At 31.0% G+C, this 14589-nt stretch overlaps 1 protein-coding gene across 3 annotated transcripts in view; it reads left to right on the top strand.

Moving 5' to 3' along the window:
• Window positions 1–14153, top strand: part of LOC126741903 (A-kinase anchor protein 1, mitochondrial) — a 65405-nt gene extending 51252 nt beyond the window's left edge. For all 3 annotated transcript variants that reach the window (XM_050448368.1, XM_050448367.1, XM_050448369.1), the window contains 4 exons: window positions 4069–4246; window positions 7781–7996; window positions 8228–8364; window positions 12295–14153. In XM_050448368.1, the coding sequence (XP_050304325.1) occupies window positions 4069–4246; window positions 7781–7996; window positions 8228–8364; window positions 12295–12423 (660 nt within the window). In that variant the 3' untranslated portion in view covers window positions 12424–14153. The remainder of the gene's footprint in view (window positions 1–4068; window positions 4247–7780; window positions 7997–8227; window positions 8365–12294) is intronic.
• Window positions 14154–14589: the final 436 nt, after the last annotated feature.

Here is a 14589-nt window from a genome sequence, read left to right as displayed (position 1 = left end):
TACAGCATTGTTTTACCTAAAATATGCTAAGAAATTTCAAATTTTCATGATTTAATATGCCATAGCTAGTTGTATTAGGTTTTTAAAATTGTTGAATAAACAAATTTACATTTGTTATTATATATGTAGGGCGACTCGAAAGTAAGCGTCAATAGCGTAACTCTTGCACCAAAATCAGACAAAATGTTGCTTTCCAAGGGAGCTATGCTACTTTTAAAGGGGCCACCCAAATTTGGTGTTTCTGCAAAACTTTTATAAAAAATAGATATTTTAAAATACATATTATCAAAAAAATATGGAAATTTCGTCTAATATATATCTTGGTCTAGTTAATATCTTCTTGAATAGACTTTAAATTTGTATCTTTATGATTATGTAATTCTCAAATAAAAGCTAAACAATAATTTACAACAGAGTAATTAAATCAAAATTTATACTATTACTTTTAATCATTTAATTTAGTACAATACATTACAGATATTACTTGGATTAATATAAAATAATTTTTTTTTCGAAACCATTAAGATTATACCGATCTCAGAATATTTGTTAGATCACTGCTTGGTTTCATATTGATAATAATTTTATGACTAAATAAAAAAAGGGTTCTCAGAACAAAATAGCCAAGGGCTTCCTACGGTAAAATTTTCCTAAAAACTTAATTTAATGTAATGTAACCAATATGGTATATTATGTATAAACAATTAAAAAACGTAAACTTGTTGAAAATCTATACAGTGTAAGGACATTAAGTGTAAAATTTAATTTAAAATACAATATTAGATGAACAAAAATAGTAAGAATGGAAAAAAGCAAGAAGAGAGGAAGGAAAAAGAATTTAAAAAAAGAGGAAAAGAAAAGGAAATAACCTCTATATATTGTATATATACAGTACCGAGCAAAAGTGGAGAAACATTTTATTTAATAAATATAAAGCTAGAATAATTGACTATTGCCAATACACAAATACTCACATTATTTCTTTAGGTTCAAAGGAATGCAAAAACATATTTGGTATTTATAAATTCTTGCAACAAAAACAATCTATTTGCTTATCTTTATTCTATAAGGAGCAAAAGTAGAGAAACATTTTTAAAGTTCTTAGTTTATGTTTGCTTATTGAAAGCAATACACAATAATATTTTGTTAATAAATAAAGAATAACCTGTAAATATGCCTCGAGGTATTACTTTGGCATTATATATAAAACAGTTGATAATATCAAAATATCAATCGGGTGTTAAGCAAGCAATCATTGCTAAGCAGTTAGGATTAAACCGCTCAGTCGTTTCCAAAACCATAAAGTTACACCGCATTAGGAACTCATTAATAAGTCCACCTAAAACTGGTAGGCCTAGAAAAACGACGCCTAGAGTTGACGAGAAGATTAAATCCTTAGCTCTTAAAAATCTATTTAACACAGCAGTGGATATAAAATCTCAACTAGACGATGTAAATATTAGTGTCCATACAGTTCGCTGACGTTTAAGGGACAGTAGCTTGCCGGCAAGAAAACCATCCAAGAAGCAAGATGGAATACAGTATTATTTTCGGATGAAAGTAAGTTTAATTTATTTTCTTCTGATAGTATTTTATGGGTCAGGCGTCCTAAAAATAAAAGAGTCGATCCAAAGTATACTTTGGGCACTATTAAGCATGGAGGGGGAAATGTGACAAGTGTGGGGTTGTTTCTCTGGTATGGAAATGGGCCCCATTGTCAAAATTGATGGGATTATGGATCGGTTTAAATATTTAGAAATATTAACTGATAATATGTTGCCATATGCAGAGGAAAACATGCCATTGCAATGGAGGTTTCAACAAGACAATGATTCGAAGCATACAGCTAAAATTATAAAAAAAATTTTTGAGACAAAAAAATAACTTGTTAAGTGGCCAGCTCAGAGTTCTGACCTTAATCCCATAGAGAATCTATGGGGTTTAGTAGACAAAAAAATTCGTAAGGAACATCCCGAAAAATTTAAAAATGGAGACGAGTTGTTTGAAGCAGTTGATGCTGGATGGCATTCTGTACCCAAGGAGACCTTAGGGAATCTGATAGGATCTATGAAAAGGAGATGCCTTGCAGTTATTAAAAATAAGGGATATACAACTAAATATTAATTTGTTGCTATTATATATTTTCTTTAAATATGTGTTTCTCTATTTTCGCTCCCTGTTTTTTTTTAATTAATTTACATATGGCTTTATAATAAGTAGAATTATATTGTTTATGTTTTATTTTTATTATCTAGTTTGGTGTAGTATTATAGGATAAAAAAATTTTAGTTAACTTTAATAAAATAAATTTAAAAATAAAAAAAAAAGTTTCTTTACTTTTGCTCGGTACTGTATGTATAGGAGGTTGAAAGTTTGTCTTCTATTTTAAGCATTTCCATAGCTATTAAAAAAAAATTAAAAAAGTAACATTCTTGAAATCCACTGCAAACCTTTCTGATCATTTATTGTACAGTATTTAATCTAATTATATAAGTTTTATGTCTTCAATTTCATATTTACAAGAAGTTTATATTTTATAGCTAACTTAGGCTCGATCTTTTTTTCCTTATGATGTAACTATAACCCTGGATTTTTTATAAAGGCCAATAAAAGTAAGGGGCGTCTCTTACTTGTAGGGCTAAGAGTTTAAATGATATTTTCTTAATGATTTATTTTATTAGGTTTTTAGTACCAAATTAATAAAATTTCGTATTTTTTTACATAAAAAAAGGATCTTTAGTTGTTTTCATAAATTTGTTGTTTTATTTGTTGATCCGTTTACTTGAATATAGCCATAAATTACATCACAGCAGTTTAAATTAGACATCATGGATTTGGATTCAGCCAGCATTTCTTTTCAAAGCATATAAATTTTGCGTTACTTACTTGAAATGTTTGTAAAACCTTATGTTTTAATTCAAAATATCTCGTATATTCTTGGCAAAGTCAATAACTTATGTCAGATATTATCAATTAAAATGTCTAAGTTTGTTGAAATGAAAAAAATGGCTATAGATTTAAAACCAAAAACCATTAGTTTAGACAGCAGGATCAAGATTACCAAGATTAAGATTCATATGATGGTCAGAAGACCATATTAGATAATAAGAAAGCAATGGTAATTCTTTATACTAAATGTCTATAAGCTGCTACATTTAAGTAATCAGCATCTGTACCCATTCATGTAATTAACATCTACATTGCCTTTTTATTCGAAACTATTAATGTGGTCATGAGAGTAAATGTCTAACAGCTGGTCTGACACTTCTCTTATATTTTAAAATAATTAGGACATTAAATATCATTTAGTCATTTAGAATGATATTATATAATCTTGAGGCAAGAAGATATTGGTATATTCTGTCCGCATATTTTTAAAAATATTTTGGTACTCTAATTTTATTTTATCTCCCTAGAAGTTATACTTTCTTGAGGTTTTTAAAATGATCCTCAAATTATTCTTCTACTGAAAAGATGCATAATATCCATAAGATATGTCCATTATTTAGTTTGTCTCATGGAAAGAGTTTATGTTTAGTAAATATAATTTTTAGTACCAATTTTTGAATCACTTCAAAACAATGAATGTGCAAGTCTATCATTCTACTTTTATAAATTGATATATTTGAAATAATAAAAATACAACTATGATTTTAGTTAATTATTAATCTTATGATATTATGATACAAAACATATCTATAATTAATTATTCCTAGATATTTTATTATTTTTGTGGCAGTTATTACTTAATAGTGCACTATAATACATACCTTGATCATTATATATTATGCATGGATTAAGCTCTTTAAGGGCTTATGCTTACTTTTGAATCAGCCTGTATATATTTTTAATTCCCTACGCCACGCTCTGTTAGTACTTATGTCTAATACGAGTGCCAGAAATGACTGAAAGGGGGAAAAATCAAATAGCCCCGCTAGGAAACAGATGAATGGTCATTTTATACATTTGCCTGTGCCGAAAGTTGAGGGTACATTTTTAAACCTTCAATTTTATATAGTCGTCGCAATGTTTCGACATTGTCTGTAATGAATTTTGTCTATTTTACAGTTAAAATTAGTAGACGGCATAAATAACGACACAATCCTAAGCTGTATGGTGGCCCCGGATCATCTGTTTATGCAGCAACCGACGCACCCGTCTTTCCCAAGTTTGAGTTTGTTGAAAAATTGTATGAATCAATGTTATGCCGATACTAATTCACCTCTGTTACCCTCACCTATTCCAGGTAAGAAGAATTTTTAAAATGGTTTAAGTTTTTAGTCCAGTCAAATTAACTTCATTTGTGTAACATGGAATAATTAAAGTTTTTCTGATGCTTCAACATTATTATACAACTGTGTATATCGCTAATACAGCATTCTAAAAATTGTGCATTATATTGATCCTTTTTTCTCTTTAGATAATTACAAAAACAGCTCGAGTACATAACGTTCATTAAATGAGTTTTCTTTAAATTTAAAAAAAATTGCAAAAAAGTAAATACAAAAGAAAATTTCAGTTTCTAATTCCAAAATGCTAAATGAAAGCATGATATAGTAAAGTTCATAAAAATTATATTGAGTCGGAAAAAACGTATACCCTTGAATGAAATGGATATTATTCAAAAATCGTTATTAAGAAATATTTATTATTCACTGATTTATTCCATTATTACAATATTTTTAATATTTGAATAAATGTGCATTTATACAGTATTGTGCAAAAAGATAGCAACATTGAACTTTCCTGTTATATATCTTTTAGTATCTATTTTATAAGTAAGGTTTATGTATTATTTACAAGAATAGTTAGAGCCTGTTTATATTTTCATATTATCATATTTTCTGTATCCTAATAAATAAAACGCCAAATTGTTTTATGCAAATTTATTATTCAAAAATATAGCAAGGAAAAATAGTCTTGATTCTAAAAAAAAATATAACCTAACTAAATTAAAATCAATTCAATATTTCGTGTATTTATTTATTTTTCTCTTTATATTTATTTTTCCCTTCTCCTTAACATCTGCACATGGTCTCGGCATGGACTCTAATTTCATAATATAGTCATTGTTCACTTAAGCCTTTTCCACTATTTCAAAGAGAATATTTGTATTAGAGCATGTTAGGTGCCTGATTTTGGTGTCAATGTAATGCCATAAATTCTCTATAGGGTTTAGGTCTAGCGATTGAGATGGCCAGACCATTACATTTATTTTTTCATCGGATAGCCACCTCTTAACAAATTGAGAAGCATGTTTTGGATCGCTGTCATGCTGAAATATGGATGTTACTGGCATGACTTCATCCATATATGGCACTAAATGTGTTTGCAGAATGTCTTTGTACATGAAACGATCCATTTTGCCCACTATTCTTACTATGGGTCCCGTGCCACGAGCCGAGAAACATCCCCATACAAGAATATTTCCCCCTCCATGTTTAACTGTGGGGCAAATGTACTTTTTGTTTAATCTTTGTTCACTGGGGCGTCTAACGAACATCACTCCATCAGTCCTGAATAAATTATATTTAGATTCATCACTAAATACGACTTTCTTCCAATCAGCTACAGACCAGTGGACATGAGATTGGGCAAAGTGAAAACGAGCCTTGACGTTCTTCTTTGAGAGTAACGGTTTTTTGACGGGGCGACGAGCAGGTAAGTTGGCATCAAGTAATCTCCTTACGGTACTGGAACTGAGGTTTACTCCTCCACCTTCTTTTAATTTTGCCAAAATTTGGGAAGAAGACAAAAAAGGATTTTCTTTGGAAATTCGTAGCAGCTGCCTATCCATCTGTGTGCAGCTGTTCCAGTAAGGCGAAATTTTTCGCAAACTCTGGATACGACTGACCTGTGAAGCCGTAAGCTTCTTGCAATGTCACTCTGCCTAACACCATTTTCGTAATGCTCCACAATAATTTTTCTTACATCACCAGAGACGGATTTTGAGCGACCCATTTAAGTTAATTCTGAGATTCAAAAATAACAACTTTACAGCAGGTAAATCGATATTTAACTGATAAAATAAATGCGAAACAAGAATGTTGCTATATTTATGCACATTGTCTAAATAAACAAACATGACGTTCCTTACTCTGCATTGGCTTTCTTATGATATCTCGGTATATTTTTAAATAATACAGAGGCGTGTACTTAAAAGTAAAGAAATCATATGGAATAAATAAAGGAGCAAATAATATTTTTGAAAACATATATTTATGCACAATACTGTATATTAATTTAATTATATAATATGAAATGCACTATCTACATTATAATCCTTTTATGGCGCTGTTTAGATATGTTTAGCGCGTAAACCCCCTTCAAAAATTACAAAATAAATAATTTTACTTAATATGTTATTTTAATGACTTAATTTAATTTTTGTAAGTTTCAGGTTAATATGGGTTCAAATAAAACTCATGCTTTTTAAATTCGTATGATGCTAATGGTTCTTCAACGTTCTTTAGGGCGACAAAAATTAGTTAATTCCTAATATAGTCCGAAATGTCGGCATCATACAAATTTAAAGAGGCTTGGAGTTTTTTTTGATCCCATATCGAACTGAGAGTTACAAAATTAAAATAATGATTATATATATTTTTTTACTACTAAAAAGTTCTGACTCTGGTTTGGTACTAAAAACTTATTTTTTTTAAATGCCTCTAAAGAAAGCAATCTAATGGGTCTGGATATCTCGGCGGCGACTCGTCTGCCGATCCACGGGTGACTTTCACCACAATGAATTTTCACTAATGGTACCTAAGATTATTTTTTTTTTTTTTTAATTCATTTATTGACCTTGTTGCTGAGCACATTTAGTCACGAAAAACCTCTATATATAATTTTTTAGTACTTAAACTAAATCGGACATCACAAACGACCATGCCAAGTCTGGGACTAGAAACCAGGGCCACACGACTGCTAGGCAGGTATATACCCACCGCGCTGCCGGGGCCGGCTAAGATTATTTATTTTTGCAATTTAATATTATCAGTATAAAATTAAATTAGTCGAATTATACTAACCGAAATATCTTCAAAGCGATTTTGAGATAAGTATACACTTTATTAAACAAACGTTACTGAAAACTTCGCGAAGAATTTATAAATAAAAAAAATGGGTGTTCATGTGGAAATTTAAAGAAGCATCTGAAAATATGCTAGGAGTCACAAATAGGGGTTCCACCTTTTCGTTGGGACAGCCTGTACGAATTATACCAAAATAATGTTAAAGCAAGTTAAAATTATCCATTAAACATTGTTTAAATATTTTTTTTTGTATTCCATTGAATTGTATATAAATCTTTGCATCGATGCTAAATGCTTTATAATGCATAATTCCAAATGACTACTAAATTCATCCAATGGAATGACATTTTCAAACAAAATTAAGTATCCTGAAAGCAGATTTTCTAAAATGATGACACTTTCGGAGATTTTCTATTACAGTTATTTATGGTCGAGTTTAGGATTAGAAATGATAATTGAATTGATTCTAATTTATATAATTAATTTGAGGTTGACTTTTTAAAAATGAATGAAACTTTTGCCGTTTCTCCCCTACGCCACGCTCTAGTAGTTTTTTTGTATCCACTAAGAGTGCCAGAAATATTTATATACAGGGGAAAAGTAAAAAAATCCCGCTAGGAAACAGATAAATGATCTTTAATACGTTTGTCTGTGCCGAAAGTTGTGGATACATATTTATTCATTCTTAAGTAGCCTCAAGCTATTTAATCCTTTGCTAGCAATTAATTATTATTCTCTTTTTGCAGAAAACACAGTGTGTGTCGCTTACTCAATAGACTCCTGGTACAGGGCGATTGTATTATCCACAGATGAAGAAACTGAGACCTCCTACGTAAAATTTTTAGACTACGGGGGTTATGCTTATGTCGAAAATGATAAATTACGACAGATAAGGCAAGATTTCATTATGTTGCCATTCCAAGCAGCCGAGTGCTTTTTAGCTAATGTGAAATCTAAAAATGGTAAGTTTTATTTTATGTTTTTTGTTATAATGTTCCCCTACGCCACGCTCTAGTAATGCCTGTATGCTTATTAAGAGTGCCAGAATTATACTGAAAAAAGGGGCATAGTGAAGAGAATCCCGCTAGGAAACAGGTTAACGGTTTTTTATGCTTTGACCTGTGCCGAAAGTTGAGGATACATTACTACCTATATTTAAAAATCGACAATTACTAATGAATTTATCTTTTCAGAGGATGGTAGTTGGCCCGAGGGCGCATACAACCTAATAGCAGAATTAACCAAAGGTTCCATTATCTATACGCAGGTAGCAGACTATACCCCAGATGGAGTACCTGTAGTCTTATGTTTTATCATAACAAGTCCTACCGTAAGTATAAAATTAATTGATTAATAATCACGTTCCCCGACGCCACGCTCTAGTTGAACTTTTATGTCTACTATGAGTGCCAGAAATTTACTGAAAATGGGGTAAACAAATGAGAAAGTCCCGCTAGGAAACAGATAAATGCCTTTAATATGGTTTTATCTGTGCCGAAAGTTGAGAATACAAGCATTACATTATAAGGTTATAGTAAACAATACATTTTTCCTTCGCAAGAAGAATTTTTAAACATTAAGGTAATAGAATGCTCAATGGCTCTAAAAGTTTTAAGATGTTAACTGCCAGTGAATATACATACACTCTTTAAATGTGCATTGTTTCTTTTACATTTACATACAAATTCTAAATACACATTAGAAAAAAAATTCAAAAGAACTTCACTAGTGTAATAATTATATGTAATATTATATGTAAGGTAGAAAAGGGCCTATCCTTATCTTAATTGATTTTATTCTGACATACCTGCTTTTTTAATGATCATATCTTGTCTAATTTTTAATTAACCCATAGGTTATGACTAAAACTGAGAAAAAAAACTAATGAACTAAACAGGACAGTTTAGTTCATTATGGATAATTTAAAGCACAAAGCACTGTCACTCTGATTAACATAATATTGAAATGGCACCTTTGAAAGATGAAAATTTTTTATTCAAAACACTTTGATTTAAGTAAAGGTTTATTGTCACCGTAATGTGTATTATGAAGTTCGTTCGTATTTTGCCTTAATACAATACATATTACATTAAGAGAATAATTAGAGTTAAATAAAGTTTGAATTAGAACTATACTACATTATATATTTTGTTTCATATGAATATAACAAAGTAATATATATCAGATAAGAGAGAATATCAAATATAAGAGAATATCAGATGACAAAACCAAAAATCAACTTAACTATTTAATCCAATTACGAGAAGAACTTAAACGTAAAAATGCTAGTGGTGAAGATAACCTTAGCATCAAGTACATAAAAGGGGTACCACAAATTGTGTCTGTTGACACAATAAACGATTAGATACATCTTTTCTCCAATGGAAAATCTTATATACAAACCTAGGCAGTTTATTGGCTAAATACAGCGAGTTTGTCTACAAAATTCAACTAACAAACCCAAATTTTATTTTTATAACCGAAACATGGCTTTCAAATAAAATACCTGACTCGTTGGTTGACTTACCCGGGTATGCTATATTTACAACAGATAGAACAAATAAACCTGGGGGCGGAGTTTGCGCCTATGTAAGCAATCAAATTTTAATTGATTTTTCTTCACAAAAGTTACCATTTTCTTCTGAGAACATAGGCACCCTAATATTAAAAATAGCAAAATATTTCTTTTACTTTTATGTGTATCTATCGGCCCTCCGCAAATGATACCAGTTTAGAAAACAACAAAAAGCTTTTTGAAAAGATACAAGACTTGTCAAGGACATGTGAAAATTTTAGTAATAGTCGGTGACTTTAATTTTCCTAGTTTAAAATGGCCGCTTACGTTATTTCCTGAACCATACAATTCTGAAACTTATTTCAGTGACTTAATATTAAATAGTAATCTGTCCCAACTCATCACTGAACCAACCAGATGCAGACAAAACCAGGAACCATCGACCCTCGACTTATTACTAACAAACGAAGAATCTCTTGTGTGCAATATTAAAATCGAGGACCCTACTGGAAAATCAGATCATAATATAATCAATGCAGAACTTCAATTTTCTACAAAGTCCTACAATGGAAAACAGAGCACTAGTCAAAATAAATACTTGGTGACAAATTTCGAACGTGTCTGTAATGATCTAGGAAAGTTGGACTGGGACCAAATGTTTATATCCTGTGAATCCTCATCTGAAATGTGGTCAGTTTTTTTATAATATTCTTTGCGACTCTATTACTTTAAATTCTCAAGAAAAACCAATGCGACAGAAAGCAAAGAAACCTTGTTTAAATAAAAATCTTTTTAACATGGTTAAAAGGAAGAAACATCTCTGGACAAAATATAAGCGTTCAAGAAATAATATTGACCTGACGAATCATCGTAGTTTTTCGAAAATGCTTACAAACGCCTGAAAATGCTTATAAAAAATTCCCGCCAAAATTTTGAAATTAATTTAGCAAACGACAAAAACCCCAAAAAACTATTTAAATACATTCGCTATTCAATTAAATCAAGGATTTCAATACCGTTACTAAAAAAGGGCAACAACAGCATGTGTGAAAATGAAGTGCAAGTCGCGGAAGAGTTGGCGAGAACATTCGAACAGGCATTCACTAAAGAGCCTGAACAAGATGTATTACCTACCCCACACTGTCCTCGTATCTTAAACTCAATAAGAACAATAAATATAAATGAGGAAAAAATTAAACAAAAAATTAAAAAATTAAAAAACGATTCGTCTGCAGGTTTGGACAAATTAACGGCAACTATTCTAAAAAAATGCAGTGAAGTGATAGCTGCGCCTCTTACAAAAGTTATGAAATACTCAATGATGAAACTCTGTACCCGAACAGCGGAAAGTCGCATCGGTCACGCCAATTTTTAAAAAAGGCGACAAGTTATCAACAGGCAACTATAGGCCGATAAGCCTAGTATCGATTGTTTGCAAAATTATGGAGTCCATTGTTCGAGATGAAGTGCAAACATTCTTTACTGAAAATTACGTAATACCCAATATCCAACACGGATTTGTAAGGGGTCGCTCTACGATTACTAACCTTCTTCAATGCCTTAACCAGTGGATAACAGCCTTAGATAAAAATCAACCAATAGATGTCATCTACCTCGACTTTGCTAAGGCATTTGATAGAGTTCCCACGAAACGATTGTTGCATAAGCTAGAACATCTTGGCATTAAAGGAGAATTGTTAAATTGGATTGAAGACTTTTTAAAAAATAGAAAGTTTAGTATGAGGGTGGGGGGCACCATATCAATGTTTGCTGACGACACAAAAATATATGCAGTTCCCCTAACTTCTCATCAACAATTGCAAACCGAAAAGTCGAATCTTATTGTGATCTCGGAATAATAGTAACTTAGGATCTATCTCTCTTAGTTCCAGCATATTGCCTCAATTGTGAAACGTGCAAATTCTATGTTGTATCTGCTACAAAAGACTTTTGTTAAAATTCCATTCCACAATTTTATGAAATTGTATACCACGTTTGTCCGGCCTATTATTGAATATGCAGGTCCCGTCTGGTGCGCGACAAAAATTTACTTGAATTGTTGCAGCGACGGGCTACACGATCTATGTATGGTCTGCGTATGCCGAAACCTACCTACAGCGAGAGACTTTCACGGGCAAACTTGCTAACTTTTGATAAACGAAAGCTTCGTGGTGATTTAATTTTTACATTCAGAATCCTGTATAATTATTTGGACTGTGATCTAAACGAACTATTTGGTAGAAATCGAGAATTAGACTTCGCGGTCACACTTTAAAATTAAAAAAACTAATGTATAAAACAAAAACACGTCAAATGTTTTTACCTAATAGAGTGTTTGATGTTTGGAATTCGTTACCCGTAGATGTCATAACTGCTTCTACTGTAAACTGTTTTAAGAATCGTCTGGATAAATTGGACTTGTTTAGTGTTTAAATTTGAAAGCTGACATTTGAAGATTTATTGAAATATATTGTAATGCCTACTTAGTTCATAGAGCTATACAGAATGTGAATTCTTGGCTTTTATCTAATAAAATAATAATATTAAAAATGCCAATAACTGATCGTCAGAAACAAAGGAGGACACGTCACAGGCTACATTTTAGGTATGTCTGTTATATCAAAAAACTGTTTTAAAGAGCACAGCTATAAAACTATAATCTATCTAGAGATATCTTAAGACTAACTTATGTTTTCAGACTAAAAAAAAACTCGAGAAATTCTTACATTTGCCTTTTTTTTTCAGGACTACATATTCCTAAACCAAAAACTAGTAGACGAAGGTTACGCAGATTGGGTACCTTTCGAGGACACACCGACAACGTCCACGCAAACACAACAATCGGAAGAACCCGCGTCGACAATGGTCGCGTAATCCACTTTTCGTAAAAGTTTTGATTTTTTTTCCTTTTTTTGTTATTTATTGCGCTTTTTGTGTAATCATAGTATCGTGATTTAAGACCTTAAGGTCTAATTTAGGAGGTTCTAAGGTCGTGTTTGAAGTAAAGGAGCGAAATTCACTATTAGGGGCTGTAGAGATATACTTAGGAAAGCATATTTTAAGCAGTATTTCTACTGTTTTTTATCGATAATTAGCGTTGAGTCATTTTTATATTTTAATAATCTCTAGGTTTTAGTTTAACGACTGATGATTATGCATATTTATATTATTAGTTTGGTACACAGACTGTCCTAAAGTTCGAGATATACATAAATCATATGTAATAGTTCTAACTTTGGGATGCTCTGTAAATTGCGTTTAAACCGGTTTTTAACGGTTTTAGCTAGTAATTGTTTTATTATAATATAACCTGCAATGCTTAACGGTTTAAGCGAAAGGAAAACTTTCTCATATCCAATAATTGGCATTTATTTAAATTTAACATTCAGGTACATAATATCCTAAGGGGATCTATTCAAAGTATCCATTCCTTCCGACCTAATAACCGTAATAACTGACCCGAAATAATGACCCACTAAAAACTTAATACAACCTACTCCTTACTAATATTCTAATAACCCCAGTTCCGTCTTTTGGTGAATTTTCTCGGGACCCCTTTTGTACATATTTGTGTTAGTTTCAACTTGAAATGATCATAAGGGTATGATCATTTTAGTAGTGACATTTATTAAAACTTTTTGGCTAAAACGTAAATAAGACAAGTTTAGGTTTAAATGGGAAAATCTGTCGTTGGAGGCAAAACACTCAAGAGTAACATTTAAAGGGTACAATGGGCTGAAATAATAAAAATTAGAATAATCTATAAAAGTTCTTTGATATCTTTAAGGGATTGCTTCTAAATAAAGCCAAATAAAATTTATTGAACTATGTATTTTTTTTTAGAGTAATCTGCTTTTAAATCACTCATATCTTGAAATAAATCCCTTTCATTCCATTTCAGGCCCCTTTAAATAAAACGTTTTTCTAGTATGTTCAGGGTATTTCGTTCAAAATTCTGTCTATAGACCCGCGCTCATTTGCCAATTAAACCGACAAGAATTTTTTGTAGTTTAGGATTTGGTTTGGTGAACAACGTGTGTACACACAAACTCATTGCCTGATATGAGAATGATTTTTTTTAATTTTATTTCCTTTGATATGGCTTTGTGAATTAATGTTTTAAGTTATTTTTATTATGTAAATAGTCGGAGATATATTTTTTGCGGCAAGCAGCATCTTTTTTTTTGTTTCGTAGGATAAAAATTGTTTTTTTTTCTATATCGATTTTTGTACATATTAATTTCAGGGAGGGTACGGTTGTACACGTTTCGATGGATTGACACAGAATGGTATGAAGATAAAATAGAAATTAAAATTTATAAATTCACGTACGTTTTAACTATTATGGTTATATGCTCTTCCTCAGGTCGAATTGGAGACTGATTTTTGCCCTAATCATTTGAACTTAAACCGTTCTGTGTTTTTTAATAAACATACAATTTTACGTTTCCTTGGGTTAGTTTCTGTTAGTATTTGCGTTAAATTGATTTACATATTATGTTATCGTAGATGTTTTGTATATATTAAGAATTTCATGTAATATATTCTTTTGGATTTTGTCTTTAATGATATATTAATAAAAATGTATTTTTAAAAAGCAAGAAGGTTTTGATTTTAGTTGTAATGGTTCGGGTAGTAGATATTTAGATCCGATTTTTATCCTTTTCGCAGCGCCTTTAAGAACTGTGTATCGGGTTTTGTTTGTGGTTAGTAGAGAGACACTATACACTACTATACAGTGTGTCCAAGATAAGGATGTCTATCATGGGGATCTCGGCAGCTATTAGTACAGGCAGTATAGGTGTCGAGGTAGAACAAATTAGAGACAAGTTAATTTTTTTTTAATGTGTAGGTAAAGGCCTCTAGAATAACATACTAAAAGTCCCATTCGATCCAACTATGACAAATGTTATAAAAATGTCCGCCATCTTGTTTTTTTAATTTTTATAGAATAACTTTTTTATTTAGGTAATTATCGAAAGTTACGAAGATACCTAATTTTTAGTACTTAAAGAGACGCATCTTTTGATGTAATAAAAT

The sequence above is a fragment of the Anthonomus grandis genome, chromosome 11 (assembly GCF_022605725.1).
Source record: "Anthonomus grandis grandis chromosome 11, icAntGran1.3, whole genome shotgun sequence".
Lineage (NCBI taxonomy): Eukaryota > Metazoa > Arthropoda > Insecta > Coleoptera > Curculionidae > Anthonomus > Anthonomus grandis.
This window is presented reverse-complemented; position numbering and strand designations above follow the sequence as displayed.